Here is a 16,605-nt window from a genome sequence, read left to right as displayed (position 1 = left end):
CAAGCAGAAGCTCTCTAGGGCGTGCTCCTCCATACTTCTTATGTGTCTTCAGGCCCGGGCTCCTGGACCAGTAATTTTAAATTATGTTAATTTTTAAGATTTAACCATTTTTAGCATTGTGCCATTATCACTTCACACATAAATATCATATTCATTATGTACTTTTTTTCTTGAAAACACAGGCCACTACTCTAACAACAATAAATGGGGAAACTAAAAGGCCAAAAAAGGAAAAGATCCGAAGTTCACAGATTTCAAAGCACTTCAATTTAACAAACACTGGAACACCTGCTACTACCTGACTTTGAAGGCCGCATGCAACACCTTGCACATGCCACTTGATGATTTAAGTGTCGTTACCTAAGTAGCAATAACTTACTTCACACATTTGTGAAGGTCAAAGGAGGTGAAATGTAAGCATGTGTATAGCAGGGTAAAAACCCAATGAAGGGCTATTAACCTTAATATTATTAATTAATACAAATTAATACAGTAAATGTGCTTCCATTCTCAGGAGATAAAATTAAAAATTTGCTTTCAAAAATTTAATGCCTAACTCAGCAAAAGAGCTTCACATTTGCTCATTAATGTCGTTTAGTAAATTTCATGATAGTGGGTGCTGTAATTGAGAAATAAATTATTCAATGCCTAGTTCAAAAGTACTCATTAAGGTGAAAGTGCAATCACATTTCTAATCCTCCTCTTACTCATTTTAACTCTCGCTATAATTCTGTGTTCTGAGAAGTTTTCTCCCATAGGCAACATAAAAGTTCAGGAAGCAACAGCTAAAGTTGTTAAGATTCCATCGTAACTTCCAATTCAAACAGAAAGAAATATTCACAAGTACTCACAACATTCAACAGCTGTTTAAGCTTCTCCACATACTGTACTACTATTTTCTGCATTTTAAGATCTTATACTGATAGAATGATTCAGGGTTCTATAATATAATAAAAGCATTATTTTTTAAAAATAAAAATTCAAGCTAACATTTGTTTTTAAAGTATTAGTAGGCACCATGAAAAGAATGAAATGTAAAATGCAAAAAATCCCCTTTCCGCCTTTAATAATGAATTCAGTTACATACATGGTAAAATTACAAAAATCATCATTCACATTTCATCAGTCACATCCAGTAACACTGTGTTTGCACTAAAACACGAATCCACATAAAAAAGAAATAATACTCTGAAGAAAGGCCACAGTTTTGAGACTCTAACATCAAAATAAGACTGACTTTAAAGGCACACATGGCTTCTATGTTTCTACAGAAATAGATGCTGTTATCAGAGAAGGGCAGTGGCAAACACCCAGCACACAAGACCTCTGAAGAGGGTGCATGTCCACGGACCCTCCTCCTCTCACACTTGACGGACTGCTCTGCGCTTCTCAGGAAGGTGTGCACGCGCACACACACACACACGTGAGCAGCACTGAAGCACACTAACAAAGCTGGAATCCCAAAGCGAAGACACGAGTCCGTCAACCAGCACTCACATGTGCCCGACTCCAGCACTATGAACACGAGCTTAGTGGTGCTCACTGATGTACCCAGAAGATCCCGGACCCTCTCAGAACAAAAATGTGGGCTGTCCTTTCACACCCTAAGGCTCCTGGACAGTTAAGTCATAATGGTCTTCGGACATTCTTCACAGATCTAGAAAAAATGATGCTGAAATTCATATGGAGGCACAAGAGACCTCGAATAGCTAAAGCAATCTTGTACAACAAAAACAAAGCCGGAGGCATCACAATACCAGACTTCAGGACATACTACAGGGCAGTTGTAATCAAAACAGCATGGTACTGGTACAGAAACAGATGGATAGACCAATGGAACAGAATTGAAACACCAGAAATCAATCCAAACATCTACAGCCAACTTATATTTGATCAAGGATCTAAAACTAATTCCTGGAGCAAGGACAGTCTATTCAATAAATGGTGCTGGGAAAACTGGATTTCCACGTGCAGAAGCATGAAGCAAGACCCCTACCTTACACCTTACACAAAAATCCACTCAACGTGGATTAAAGACCTAAATCTACGTCCTGACACCATTAAGTTATTAGAGAACATTGGAGAAACCCTTCAAGATATTGGCACAGGCAAAGAATTTCTGGAAAAGACCTGGGAGGCACAGACAGTCAAAGCCAAAATCAACTATTGGGATTGCCTCAAATTGAGAAGTTTCTGTACTGCAAAAGAAACAGTCAGGAGAGTGAAGAGACAACCGACAGAATGGGAAAAAATATTTGCAAACTATGCAACAGATAAAGGGTTAATAACCAGAATCTACAAAGAGATCAAGAAACTCCACAAAAACAAAACCAACAACCCACTTAAGAGATGGGCCAAGGACTTCAATAGACATTTTTCAAAAGAGGAAATCCAAATGGCCAACAGGCACATGAAAAAATGTTCAAGGTCACTAGCAATCAGGGAAATGCAAATCAAAAGCACAATGAGGTTTCACCTCACCCCGGTTAGAATGGCTCACATACAGAAATCTACCAACAACAGATGCTGGCGAGGATGTGGGGAAAAAGGGACACTAACCCACTGTTGGTGGGAATGCAAACTGGTCAAGCCACTATGGAAGTCAGTCTGGAGATTCCTCAGAAACCTGAAGATAACCCTACCGTTCGACCCAGCCATCCCACTCCTTGGAATTTACCCAAAGGAGTTTAAATTGATAAACAAAAAAGTGGTCTGCACCCTAATGTTTACTGCAGCACAATTCACAATAGCCAAGACCTGGAACCAACCTAAATGCCCATCAATGGTAGACTGGATAAAGAAATTATGGGATATGTATTCTTTAGAGTACTATACCGCAGTAAGAAACAACGAAATCCAGTCATTTGCAACAAAATGGAGGAATCTGGAACACATCATGCTGAGTGAAGTAAGCCAGTCCCAAAGGGACAAATACCATATGTTCTCCCTGATCGGTGACAACTGACTGAACACCAAAAAGGAAACCTCCTGAAGTGAAATGGACACTATGTGAAATGGTGACTTGATCAGCATAGCCCTGACGGCTAATGGACAACTTAATACATTATCCCTCATAGTATTTTTTTTTGTCTGTTCTACTTAATATGACTGGTTTAATTCTGTAATTATCACACAGTTATTCTTAAGTGTTGAAAATTAACTGAAATGTGATCCCTGTTAAACATAAGAGTGGGAATAATAGAGGGAAGAGATGTATAATTTGGGGCATGCTCGGGCTGACTTGCCCCAAATGGTAGAGTTGGAAACATACCAGGGGATTCTAATTCAATCCCATCAAGGTGGCATGTGCCAATGCCATCTCACTATTCCAAGTGATCAATTTCAGTTCACAATTGATCATAATGAAAGGACTAAGAGTCAAAGGGAGCACATAAACAAGTCTAGTATCTGCTAACACCAACCGATAGAATAAATAAAGGGGAGAGTGATCCAACATGGGAAGTGAGATACTCAGCAGACTCATAGAATGGCGGATGTCCTAAATAGCACTCTGGCCTCAGAATCAGCCCTAAAGGCACTCGGATCTGGCTGAAAAGCCCATGAGAGTATTTCAGGCATGGAAAGCCAAGACACTCTGGCAAAAAGATCTCTGTGAGTGAGATCCCAGTGGAAAGAACAGGTCTTCAAAGAGGGAGGTGCCTTTCTCTGAAGGGAGGAGAGAACCTCCACTTTGACTATGACCGTGTCTAAACAAGATAAAAGTCGGAGAACTCAAGGGGCTTCCATAGCCTTGGAAACTCATAACTGGTGCATAGGGAGATTACTGATGCCATAAACAGGAGTGTCAATTTGTAAAGTGAACAACAGGAGTCACTGTGCACTTACTCCTCATGTAGGATCTCTGTCCTTAACGTGCTGTACACTGAGGCTTAATGCTATAACGAGTACTCAAACAATATATTTCACTTTGTGTTTCTATGGGGGTGCAAACGATTGAAATCTTTACTTAATGTACACTAAACTGATCTTCTGTAAAAAAAAAAAAAAAAAAGAAATTATCAATTCCCAACTTGACTCTCACTGGGATTAAACATGACAATAGGTCTGATCTGATTTCATCATCATTTAAAAAAATCATCTATTATTTTTCACTTTATGTTTCTGTGTGGGAGCAAACTGTTGAAATACTTACTTAAGGTATACTAAGCTGATCTTCTGTATATTAAGATAATCGAAAATGAATCTTGATGTGAATGGAAGGGGAGAGGGAGTGGGAAAGGGGAGGGTTGTGGGTGGGAGGGACGGTATGGGGGGGGAAGCCATTGTAACACATGAGTCGTACTTTGGAAATTTATATTCATTAAATAAAAGTTAAAAAAAAAAAAAACGTGTAACCTGAGACAGAAGATGACGGCTCAAGTACTTGGGTCCCTGCCACCCACATGGGAACACTGGGTTGAGTTCTGCAGACATTCTCTTTGTAATAATACTAATAATGATGATGATGATGATGAAACTAAGATCCCCATCTCCTAAGGGGAGTAACTTTTAAAGGTCTGGTTACCATGTACTGTTTGTGTATTTTAAAGGACACAATCAGCATACAAACACACACACAGTACAGACGGACCATCTAAGACACCACCCTTTGCATTTCCTCAGCTCTTCTTCTTGCTTCTTTCTTGCAGTTGTTTCTTTTGTTTTGTGTGTGTGTGTGTGTGTGTGTTTTGTTTTGTTTTTGTTGTTGTTGTTTTTGTTTTTTTGACAGGCAGAGTGGACAGTGAGAGAGAGAGACAGAGAAAAGGGTCTTCCTTTTTCCATTGGTTCACCCTCCAATGGCCGCTGCGGCCGGCGCACCATGCTGATTCGATGGCAGGAGCCAGGTACTTATCCTGGTGTCCCATAGGGTGCAGGGCCTAAGCACTTGGGCCATCCTCCACTGCACTCCCTGACCACAGCAGAGAGCTGGCCTGGAAGAGGGGCAACCGGGACAGAATCCGGCGCCCCGACCGGGATTAGAACCCGGTGCGCCGGCGCCGCAAGGCAGAGGATTAGCCTAGTGATTGTTTTGTTTTTTGTAATAAAGATTTACTTATTATTTGAAAGACAGAGCCACAGAGAAAGAGGGAGAGTCAGAGAGAGATCTTCTGTCTACTGGCTCAGTCTCCAGCTGGATGCAATGGGCAGGACTGGGCCAGGCCAAAGCCAGGAGCCAGGAGTTTCCCACACGTGGATGCAGGTGCCCAAGCTCTTAGGCCATTTCCCACTGCTTCCCCAGGTGCATCACAGAGAGCTGGATCAGAAGTGGAGCAGACAGGACCTGAACCAATGTCTTTATGGGATGCCCGCACTCACAGGCATCCCAACCCACCACAACACGACAATGGCCCTCTGTTGTAGTTCTTCACACTGACTCTAACACACCATTGTGAGCTAGTCATATGTATTTGTATTTCTTTTATTTATTTCTATGGCCTAATGGCCCTGGCTAAATCTCCCAGTACTAAACTGAGTAAGGGTGGTGAGAATGGACACCCCTGTCTGGCTCCAGATCTAGAGGAAATGCATGCAGCTTATCCTCATTCAGAATGATGCTGGGTGCGGGCCTGTCATGCGCAGGCTCTATTAGGTTGAGGTCCCTACTGTACACAACTTGTTTAAGGTTTCTGTCTTGAATGGATACTGCATTTATGAAATGTTTCTGCTGTGTCTAATGAGATGACCGTTATATGGTTTTTATCCTTCGTCTAGTTGGTATGATAAGTTCTGTTTATTCATTTGCATCTGTTGACCCATCCCACTCAGGGATTTTTGATATGTTTCTGGATTTGATTTGTTAGCATTTTATGCAGAATTTTTCATCTATGTTCACGAGGATTTACTGATCTATGGTTTTCTTTGTTGTTTCCTGGTCTGAGTTTCCATTCAAGATAATGCTGGCCCCACCAAATGCATTTGGAAAGCCCCCACCCCCTTTCAATTTTGTGGAGTCGCTGGAGAAGTGGTGCTCCCCCCTAAAGCTTTACCTGTTAAGCAGTGAAGCCAGCTGACCCTCAGCTTTGCTGGAAAACCCTTCTCCACTTACTCAGTCTCATTGCTTACTGCTCTGTTCACATTTTCTCAGTCCTCATTGTTCAATTCTGTAAATTTCATGTACCTAGAACCTTACTCATTCCTTCTAGGTTTTCCAGTTTGTTGGCATATTGTGGGTCATAAAAGCCCTAATGATCCTCTCCTATGTCTGTGGTATCAGCAGAATTCCCTTTTTCATCTCTTATTTTATCAATTTAAGTCTTTTCAACCCAACTTTCCATTTCACTAATCTTTTGTAATGTGTTTGTGTTTTCTTTTTTTTTCATTTATTTTATTTAGTTCTGCTCTAATTTTTATCATTTCTTTCTTCCACAATTTTGGACTTTGCTTGTCTTTTTCCTACTGGGTACCTGAGGTACACTGTTAGGTGTTTATTTGATATCTTTCTGGGTTTTTGTTTGTTTGTTACAAATTTATCTATCTGAAAGAATGACAAAGAAGACAATGGAGAGGAGGTGGGGAGAGGGAGACAGAAGAAAGAGGAGGAAGAGAGAGGAAGAGAGGGAGGAAAGAGAGAAAAAGGGAGAGGAAGAGCGAGAGGAAGAAGGAAGGAGACAGGAAGAGAGAGGGGGAAAGAATGAGACAGAGAGAGCATGTGATTAAGAGGAAGAGAGAGAGATCTTTCATCCACTGGTTCTCTCCCCAGATGGCCACAACAGCTAGACCTGGACCAGGCCAAAGCCAGAAGCCAGGAACTCTATGCAGGTCTCCCACATGGGTGGTAGGGACCCAAGCACCTGAGCCACCTGCCCCTGGGCCTTCCCAGGCATATAAGCTTGGAGCTGGGTCAGAAGCGGAGTAGCCAGGGTTTGAACTGGCCCTCTGATAAGGGATGCATACTAGCACAAAAAGCAGGGCTTCACCTACCACTCCACAGTGCTGGCCTTGCTGGTTAGCTTAGGTCTTCCATCCACTGGTTCACTCCCTAGATGGCCACAGTAGCCAGAGCTGGGCCAATCTGAAGCCAGCAGCCAGGAGTTTCTTTGAGGTCTCCCACCTCCAAGGGTCCCAAGCACTTCAGCCATCTTTCACTGCTTCCCAGGCCTTCAGCAGAAAGCTGGATTAGAAGAGGAGCCAGGACATGGACTGGCACCCATATAGGATGCCAGAGCCACAAGCAGAGGCTTAGTCTACTAGGTCACAGCGCTGGTCCCTGCTGGTCAGTTTTTTTTATGAAATCACCTATTAATTTCCCTCTTAGTACTGCTTATGCTGTATCTTATAAGCTTTGATATGCTGTGCTTTCATTTTCACTACTTTCAAGGAAGATTTAAGTCTCCCACTTAATTACTTCAATAACCCATTTTCATTCAAGAGCATGTTATTCAGTTTCCAAGTGTCACTCCCCGTCTTCGCGGAGGAACGACACAGGACCCTGCGCTGTTCTTCTGTCTGCTCGGCCCTCCCCGGGTTTGCTGCTGGTCCTTCCCGGGTTCGCTACCATCCCTTCCACCTCCGTGGAAGGGCGGTTCCCCCTGCCACATTCCCCACTTCCGCGGGGGAGCGGCACACCGCCGGCCGGCTCTCTCGGGGGCTGCACAGGTGTTCCTCTTAGATGTTCCTCTTAGATGTTTCTCGTGCATGCCGTCTCTCTCCTCCTTTATAGTCCTCCTCTGCCAATCCCAACTCTGCTACCCATACGCCGAGTACGCTGCTCTCCTCCAATCAGGAGCAGGTCCCACAGTTTATTGGTTGAACTGGAGGCAGCTGTGTAGAAGCTGTTTCCCTTCTCAGCGCCATATTGTGGGAGAGCAGATGCATAGAATAAGTCTTAATTCCAGTAACTTAGTCTAGTCCGAGTTGCTCCCAGTTGCTCCCCACAGATCCCCCTTTCTTTTTATTTTTGGCGTTGATACGCGCCTGTCTTCGGTGCCCCGCGGCACACACTCTGCTCTGCTTGCTAGAGTTGCCCACAGGTTCTTACAAGTCCTATCAATCAGGCAAACCGAATCCGGGTCCTCTCTTCGCCATGTTGTGAGGAGGTTTTTAGGCGCTGATGCGTGCCTGTGTTCGGTGCCCTGCAGCGCATGCTCTGCTCTGCCTGCAGGTGCTTACAAGCCCTATCAGGCAAACCGAATCCAAGCCTTCTCATTGCCGTATTGTGGGGAGGCTTATTGGTGTTGATAACGTGCCTGTCTTCGGTGACCTGCAGCTCATACTCTGGTCGAGCTGCCTGCTGGTGCTTACCGCCTTACTAATCAGGCAGACCGAATCCAAGCCTTCTCATTGCAGTATTGTGGGGAGACTATTGATGTTAATAACATGCCTGTCTTCGGTGACCTGCGGCGCATAAGCTGCTAGCCGCCCACAGGTGCTCACCACTTCCCTAATCAGGCAGACCGAATCCAGGCTCTCTCATTGCCATGTTGATGGGAGGCCTTATTTTTCTGTTTCTCTATCTCCGGGCATTCCTATTTCTCCTATTTTACTTCTATCTACCAGCATTCCTATTTCTCTCATTTTACTTCTAAACTTCTGTTTCTCTTATCCCCGCGACTTCCCGGCGCCCGCCCCGAGGCTGCTTCTCGGCGGCTTCCCGGCTCTGAGCCGCTTCAGCCCGCGCTTCTCCGATCTGCGCGGCTTCCCGGCTTTGCGCGGCTTGGCTTCGCGCGCGCACTCCGCGGTCTCGCACTAGCCCAGCGTTCCCTATCTACTTGTGCCCCGCACGCTCTCTCTGCGCGCGGCAGCCTCCGCGAGTCGCACAGTGTAGCTTACGTCTCCGCCACTAGCATTCAAGCCAAGTTCCCCGGGCCAACCTGGCGAATTCAACCCAGCTCACGTTTCCGCCCCACAATTTGGCTTCCCGTCCTTTGCTCCCCGGGCTAATCAGACGGATTCCAACCTGGCTTACGTTTCCGCTTCTGGTTTTAACTTTTCGCCCCTTATTCCCGGGCTAACTCGACGAATCCCAAAGTAGCTTTCGTCTCCGCCTCAGCCTGCCCCTGCGGCTTCAATTTCCCTAACATTTTTCTCTACCCGGTATGTTTCCCTAAGTTTTCTTCCAACAATATTCCTCCCTCATTTCTCCTGGCCTCTCCCCACAGTCCGTATCCAAGTCTAAGTTTCTTATAGGTTTCACTTTCACTTTCAACCTGCAGTCCGTATCTGAGTCTAAGTTTCTTCTTGCTTTCACTTTAAATCCTAACTTCTTTCCCACAGTCCGTATCCGAGTCTATGCCTAGGCTTTCGATAGCTTCTTCCGGCACCTTTTCTGTCCGGCTTTTCCCTAGGCTGTTTGCTAGTCTCTCTCTCCGGCATTTTCCCATTTCTTCCCTCCTAAGTTTCCTTATCCGAGTCACGGCACCATTATGTCGCTCCCCGTCTTTGCGGAGGAACGACACAGGACCCTGCGCTGTTCTTCTGTCTGCTCGGCCCTTCCCGGGTTTGCTGCTGGTTCTTCCCGGGTTGGCTACCATCCCTTCCACCTCCGTGGAAGGGCGGTTCCCCCTGCCACATTCCCCACTTCCGCGGGGGAGCGGCACACCGCCGGCCGGCTCTCTCGGGGGCTGCACAGGTGTTCCTTCAGATAGATGTTCCTGGTGCATGTTGTCTCTCTCCTCCTTTATAGTCCTCTTCCACCAATCCCAACTCTGCTGCCCACACGCCGAGCACACTGCTCTCCTCCAATCAGGAGCAGCTCCTGCTGTTTATTGGTTGAACTGGAGGCAGCTGTGTAGAAGCTGTTTCCTCCTCTCCCAGCGCCATATTGTGGGAGAGCAGATGCATAGAATAAGTCTTAATTCCAGTAACTTAGTCTAGTCCGAGTTGCTCCCAGTTGCTCCCCACACCAAGTATCTGTGTAATTGCTAAAGAACCTTTTGTTGTTGATTTATAATTTTATTTCACTGTGGCAAGAAATCATGCGGTACATGATGGGCTGGTGCTGTGGCATGGTAGGCAAAGCCTCTGCCTGCAGCGCCGGCATCCCATATGAACTGCAGCTCATGTGCTGGCAGCTCCACTTCCGACCCAGCTCTCTGCTGTGGCCTGGGAAGGCAGCAGAAGATGGACCAAGAGCTTGGGCCCTGCACTCATGTTGGGGGACCCAGAAGCTCCTGGCTCCAGATCAGCCCAGCTCCAGCTGTTGTAGCCATATGGGGAGTGGACCAGTGGATGGAAGACCTTTCTGTCTCTCCCTCTCCCTGTATGTAACTCTATCTTTCAAATAAATAAATAAAATTTTTAAAAAAGAAATCTGATATAATTTCAAATTTGCTGAGTCTGTCAAGACTAGTTTGGCAGCCTAACCTAAAATGTATTCTAACCGTGAGAGTATTCTACGTGCTGATGGGTGTTCTTCACCTGTCAGAATGTTCCGCAAGTGTCTGTGAGGTTCACTTGTTCTATCGCAGTTTAACTCTGACGTTTCCTGCTTCATTTTTGGTCTGGATGATCTGAACACTGACAAAGTGAGGTGCAGAACTGCCCGGCTGCTACCGTGCTGGACGCTTATCTCTCTATGGACCTAATCATGTTTGCTTTATAAAACCGGGTGCTCCAGGTTTAGGTTACACATACATTTATAACCATCATGTCTCCTTATCTGCAGCTTGCAGCTGTTTCCCTTCAAAACTTGGAATATCCCATTCCATTCCCTCCTGGCCTGTAAGGTTTTTGATGAAATTATGTTGCCCATCTAATTTGGCTTTTCTGAAAAATAACCTGGTGTTTTTCTCTTACAAACTTCAGAATTCTTCCTCTCTCTCCCTCTCCCTCCCCCCTCACCCCCGTACTTTTCAGAGTTTGACTATAATACACCATGGTGAGGATCTTATCTTATCTGAAATCCTATGGGCCTCCTCTACTTGGATGTGCTTGTACAGTTTTCTCCAGGTTGGTATTTTTCAGGTATTTTCTCACTCAAAGTGCCTGGACTCCCTGCTCCTGCTTTACCAGTTACACAAACAGTTCACTTAATGATGTCCCAAAGATCCCCAGTGCTACCTTCATTCTTCTTTCTTCTTTTCTTTTTTCTCTCCCCTCACCCAGGGAAGAAGGCGTTTGACTTGGGTGTTTCTCTGTCTTCAGTTTCAGACGGTCTTTCTTCTACTTGATCTGGTCTGCTGTCAAGGCTTGCCACTGTGGTTCTTATTTGACTTGAGCTCTTCATCTCCAGGATTCGTTTTGTTCTTTATCAAGATCTCTATCTCTTTGCAGAACTCCTCATGCAAATCAGTCTTTAATTTACTAATTTTATTTAAACTCCATATGTATTTGTGTCTGAGTATCTTTGCAATCATTCTTTTGAATTCTTTATCAGGCATTGCATCAATCTCACTTTCTTTGTAGTCTGCTATTAAAGTGTTACTCTGTTCCCTTTGGGACATTACATTACCTTGTTTTTTCATATTCCTTGTGTCTCTATGTTGATTTCTGTATATCTGGCAGATTTGTTGTTTCTATCACTTTTTTAAAGAGTAGCTTTTTGGATTAAATACATTTTTGTGAATTACATCTTCCAGTCCAGTTTAGTAGATGATCTTGGTTGCAGTTCCAGCTGGATGCTGTAGTGTAGTCTCCGATACCCTCTTTTGTTGAAGTGGATGGTAGCAGTGGTGCGGGTTTAGGGCACTTCTAGAGCTCAGTGAGTAGCTTAAATGTCTGGTATACAGTACTCCAGTCACTGTCCACATGAGAGACAGAAGATGTACAACCAGTCAGAATGGGCGGGGCAGAGGGCCCTCGATCATGACTGTGCAAGGAACCAAAGCCATGGAACCCACAGCAGGGGGTATAGACCCCTGGCCTCTGCCCATGCAAGGGCCTGGAGCTGCAGGACCAAGCAGCACCAGAAGGGGCATGGGATGCAGATCCTAGGTCACTGACAGCAAAAGGGTCCAAAGCCTGAGGACTCACTGGTGCCAGGAAGGGCAGAGTGTGTAGACCCCAGGTTCTGGCCATGCCAGGGCCAGAACCAGCAGGAGAAGCAGGTGTGCAGCATGTGGGGCAGGCAGAGCCCTCAGCAATGTTCACGCTGCAGCCTGAAGCAGCAACACCACATTGGGTGCAGACATCAGCGCTTGTGTGTGGGCTCAAAGCTGCAAAAGCAGTGATGGCGTTGCAAGCAGGCTGAGTACACACAGAGTCCTGAGCACTGTCCCGAGAGCATGCACTGGTTAGCAGTGCTGTGCATCCTGGGCAGGGGTCACAGGAACCCTGACTAGGAGCTCTCGGGGTGTGTGGTCCCAGCAGCAGCCATCAGTACCCGGTCAGGAGTTGGCTGGGGAAGCCACACCTGTGCACTGATACGCTATTTCAGTGCTAGGTTCACTGTTGCTCTCTAGGTCTAGTTGGAGTCATGAGGGTGTCTGTCTTTGCATGTGTATGTCTGTGGGACACAGATATGCAGACGTCTCAGTCCTCCAGGGCACTGCAGATTCCACCAGTGACTCCTTCCTCACGCTGAGCCACAGAGCTGCAGGCTGAGTCCTGGGGCCTATGGGTACATCGTGTAAGTTCCTTCTCTGAGTCGAGTGACAGGGGGGAGAGCCAGGCTGCACTCCTCGCTATGCCCCAGATGTGTGGTACAGTGCGTCCCTCCTGTAAGGCCTCATGCAGACAGGCTCTGCCGACACCTACCTGCTCACCCTCCCTGCAGGGTGGTGCTGGGCCAGGTTCTCAGGGGCAGGTGGGCTTTGTCTCTGCTGCTGCTGCTGGTGTCCCAGGTCTGTGTCCTGCTGGACTCACTGCTCCAGAGGCAGCTCCCGTGTGCTGCTCTGGTCCCTCTTTGTGGAAGAGGAGCAACCACCAGCCCTCCAGGAGACATCTTGGAAACTGAGGGTACTGAATATCACACACCAAGCCTATCTCTGAAAATAGTGACCCCCAAAAATCATGCAACGGAAGTTTTGTTACGTATCCTCAAAAGCAGTAATGGCAACTGTGAGACATACTGACAGTATTCCTCAATTCTTATAACCATTAAAATTCCAGCACAAGTTTGCAGACAGCCCTAAACATCTGCATGAAGTTATCCACCACTAACATAGTAAAGCAAACCATTAAAACTCTAAGTTTTCTTAAAATACATAATGCTTGGATCATAAAATGAGATTAATTCCTTATCTAATTTTACAACATGCCAGCGTATCATCTGGGAACACTCTACAGTTCACACCTTTATTTAAGTCTCTACACACGAATCACCTGTCCAGCCTCACTTTGTAACCACTTGGTCCTTCTTTCCGGTCTCCAGCCCTCGATCCCACACCCACCCCTCCATACACACCGCCCTGCAGCACCTCCTGTCACCAGAACGACATTTCTAATCCTCAGCTGCCATGCAAGAGCCACTGTGCAGAAGTCCCACCCCAGACAACCACGGGCACTGTCAGTGACTTGAATATACTTATTTCTCTTCCCCTTGAAATAAAAGGGTGCCTGGGAAGATTACATCTTCTATTTCCAGCACTTTAGGAGGGGGCAAACACAGTGTCTGGCTTTTTTAAATTGGAACTCCAACTGTATTTTCCCATCAACACTCTGTTACAGATGGCTGTTTCACTCTGGTGCTATTTATATTACTCTGTTATACTGTGAATTAAATCAACTTTTCAGAGCTGGAACAGAAACCCCAATGATATCCATTAAGTTATGTCTCAGAGGAAAGAGTTAAGAATTAAAATACTGACAATGATGGTTCACTGACTATGGTATTGCTCTGCGCTAAGCAGTTTACAAATATCATAATCTAATCAACACAAAGAAGTAGGCTTTTATCACTATTTTACACAGAATAACAAAACCAAGGCTCAGAAGTCCAGGGCTGGAATCCAATTCAGTTCTATCTTTTCCTATTCTGTATTCTTAGCCACCACACTTCACTGTCTTCTATGTATATTTCACATCTTAAGTATCCTTGTATAATACAATCTTATTTCATGAATGGTTGACTGCTGCATGTGTGTGCTGTACTTGCAAAGAGCCATGCAATAAACATGCTTATTTGAGGGCAGGCATTTGGAGCAGCAGTTAAGAGGCTAGCTGGGATGGCCACATCCCATACCGAAGTGCCTGGGTATGCGTTCCTGTTTTCCTTCTGATTCCAGCTTCCTGCTAATGAGCAGGGTGGCAGGTGGCAGGTAATGACTCGCTGCCACCCATGGAAGAAACCTGCATTGAGTTATGGGCTCCTGGCTTCAGCATGGCCAATACCAGCTGTTGTAGATAGTTACAGGCATTCAGATGGAATCCCTCTGTCAGTCTGTGTCTGTCTCTTTCAAATAAAATGACACTAAATCTTTAAAAAATTTTAAACACTTATTTTGATTTTTTAATTCATGCATTTAAAATTTTTTGTATATTTGAAAAGTTCATCTACAAACATAATTTGAGCATTACTAGAAATTCCTTAACACAAACTCATATCATTGCACTAACAGTAAGATACACACAGAGAGTCTTCACAGGTTCATAGAAAAATGTGTACTATGAAAAAAACCATGCATGAGTTCCAATTTTTTGCACCAAAATAAACTCATAATGTCTTCTTATATCTCACAAGATCTAGTTTAAGGCACTAAGGAGAGTTTAAAAAATCAGTCTGAAAAGACATTCCCAATGTGAGCAAGACGAATTCTGCTGAAATTGGAAATTAAGTACAAATAGAAAACTTATGGTGAAGCTTGGTGGAAGAACGGTGAACTCGCTGATGGGCCAATGCCCCAGAGAAACCAGCAGTCTAAAAAGGGACAACCATCTGAGACGGGTGAGAGGACGCTGGAGACAAAGCCCAGCAGGGCACCCGCAGGAAGTCCAGAGGAAAGCCATGACAGCAGAAGACTTTTAAAGGCTGCCATATTCTTTTTTTTTATTTTTATTTTTTTATTTTTGACAGGCAGAGTGGACAGTGAGAGAGAGAGACAGAGACAAAGGTCTTCCTTTGCCGTTGGTTCACCCTCCAATGGCCGCCGCGGCCGGCGCACCGCGCTGATCCGATGGCAGGAGCCAGGTGCTTCTCCTGGTCTCCCATGGGGTGCAGGGCCCAAGGACTTGGGCCATCCTCCACTGCACTCCCTGGCCACAGCAGAGAGCTGGCCTGGAAGAGGGGCAACCGGGACAGAATCCGGCGCCCCGACCGGGACTAGAACCCGGTGTGCCGGCGCCGCAAGGCGGAGGATTAGCCTAGTGAGCCACGGCGCCGGCAAGGCTGCCATATTCTGTGCTTAAAGATACATAGTACCATGACACCTGCCTTAATTCAATGATGCTGTAACAAGTTCACGTCTGGGTAAGAAACACGAGTGACACAAGTGAAGGGCTCTGAGTGAATGAGGCCTGGAATTATTAATTTTACCGAGGTATACATGGAAAGGGGAAACTGTAAGTCCCAATACTTTAAATGATCCCCTTAACATAAGCACCGGATGTTTCCGTAGTACAAAATTCAGTTATTGTCTTTTTGATGAACAAAAGCCCTAAAACCAGATAATTTTAGGATGAAGACGATTAAGTACATTTCAGCAGACAGAAATTATATTTACACTTAAAGTTTAATTTTTAACTTTTTTGACTCATAATAAGTTTAAAATGGCCATTAAAACGTGTATATTATCACAATGTAGTGTCAGCACTAAGCAAAACGTATCATCAGTAATGCAATACAGATGAAGTCATACATACAGCATGTGTTCTATTATTTCTGGCTTCTTCTACCCAACAGGTTGTTTAATGAACCTATGGTTCTTCTCTTCTCATTGATTACAGTACTCATTGCATCACCCTCATGTAATTCTGCACTGATGGGCACTTGAGAACGTCCTGTATCGAGAATCTCATAAAGAGTACTGCTATCAACATTCCTGTTCATGTTTATTAGTGAACTTACGCCTTCATTTTGGCATAATGATTGGCTGCATACCCAGATGTGGATTTTCTTGACTGTGCTAAGTACATTTATGTCATTCTGAGCAGATACTGACAAACAGTTTCCCAGAGTGGATTAGTGAAGCCCAATTTTTACAATCATTAGCAAATATTTAAAAACATGTTAAAGGAAAATATTAAGGTATGATGCCCGCCACACTGAAAGACAGGAAGCACCAAGTCTACAGCTCTCACTCCTTCCTAAATTCACTTCACTGAGTGCCTAAGATGTGTCATGTATGACACATTTGGAGATCCTAAGATTTAGTAAGAAAGACAAGATCTCCACCTTATACAGCTTACATTTTAACAGAGAGACAAATAATAAAACATAAATAATAGATGAGTCAACAAATAGACAAAAAAAGACTAAGTGTTTTTAAAACACAGCAATTAAGACACCGTTTGAGACGTCCACATCCCGTATCAGAAAGTCTGGGTGAGTCCAGTTTCCACTTCCAACGCCAGCTTCCTGCTAAGGTGCACCCTGGAAGGCAGAAAATGGTGACTCAGGGACTCGAGCCCCTATCACCCACTTGGGTCACCCAGATTCAGTTCCCAGCTTCTGTGGCATTTAGAGGGTCAACAAGCAAACGGAAGATCTTTCTCTGTCTGCCTCAGTTTGTCAGGCATGCTCTCTCTCTCTCTCCCTGTGTATATAATTAATAAATTAAAAAGAAGAAAGTG

General features: G+C 45.0%; 1 protein-coding gene across 11 annotated transcripts in view; it reads right to left on the bottom strand.

Annotated features, from left to right (window-relative positions):
• Positions 1 to 16,605, bottom strand: part of COMMD10 (COMM domain containing 10) — a 213,293-nt gene that overhangs the window by 78,313 nt on the left and 118,375 nt on the right. For 3 of the 11 annotated variants that reach the window (XM_089334824.1, XM_008254923.5, XM_089334828.1), the window contains one exon: positions 15,527 to 16,405. The exons of the other annotated variants lie outside the window; for them this stretch is intronic. In XM_089334824.1, coding sequence (XP_089190950.1) covers positions 16,394 to 16,405 — 12 coding nt within the window. In that variant the 3' untranslated portion in view covers positions 15,527 to 16,393. Of the gene's footprint in view, positions 1 to 15,526; positions 16,406 to 16,605 lie in introns of those variants that run through there. 11 annotated transcript variants of the gene reach the window in all.

Source organism: Oryctolagus cuniculus, chromosome 6, assembly GCF_051225735.1.
Source record: "Oryctolagus cuniculus isolate XC-2025 breed Fujian yellow rabbit chromosome 6, ASM5122573v1, whole genome shotgun sequence".
Lineage (NCBI taxonomy): Eukaryota > Metazoa > Chordata > Mammalia > Lagomorpha > Leporidae > Oryctolagus > Oryctolagus cuniculus.
Note: the sequence above shows the minus strand (reverse complement) of the source record. Positions and strands in the feature narration are given on the sequence as shown.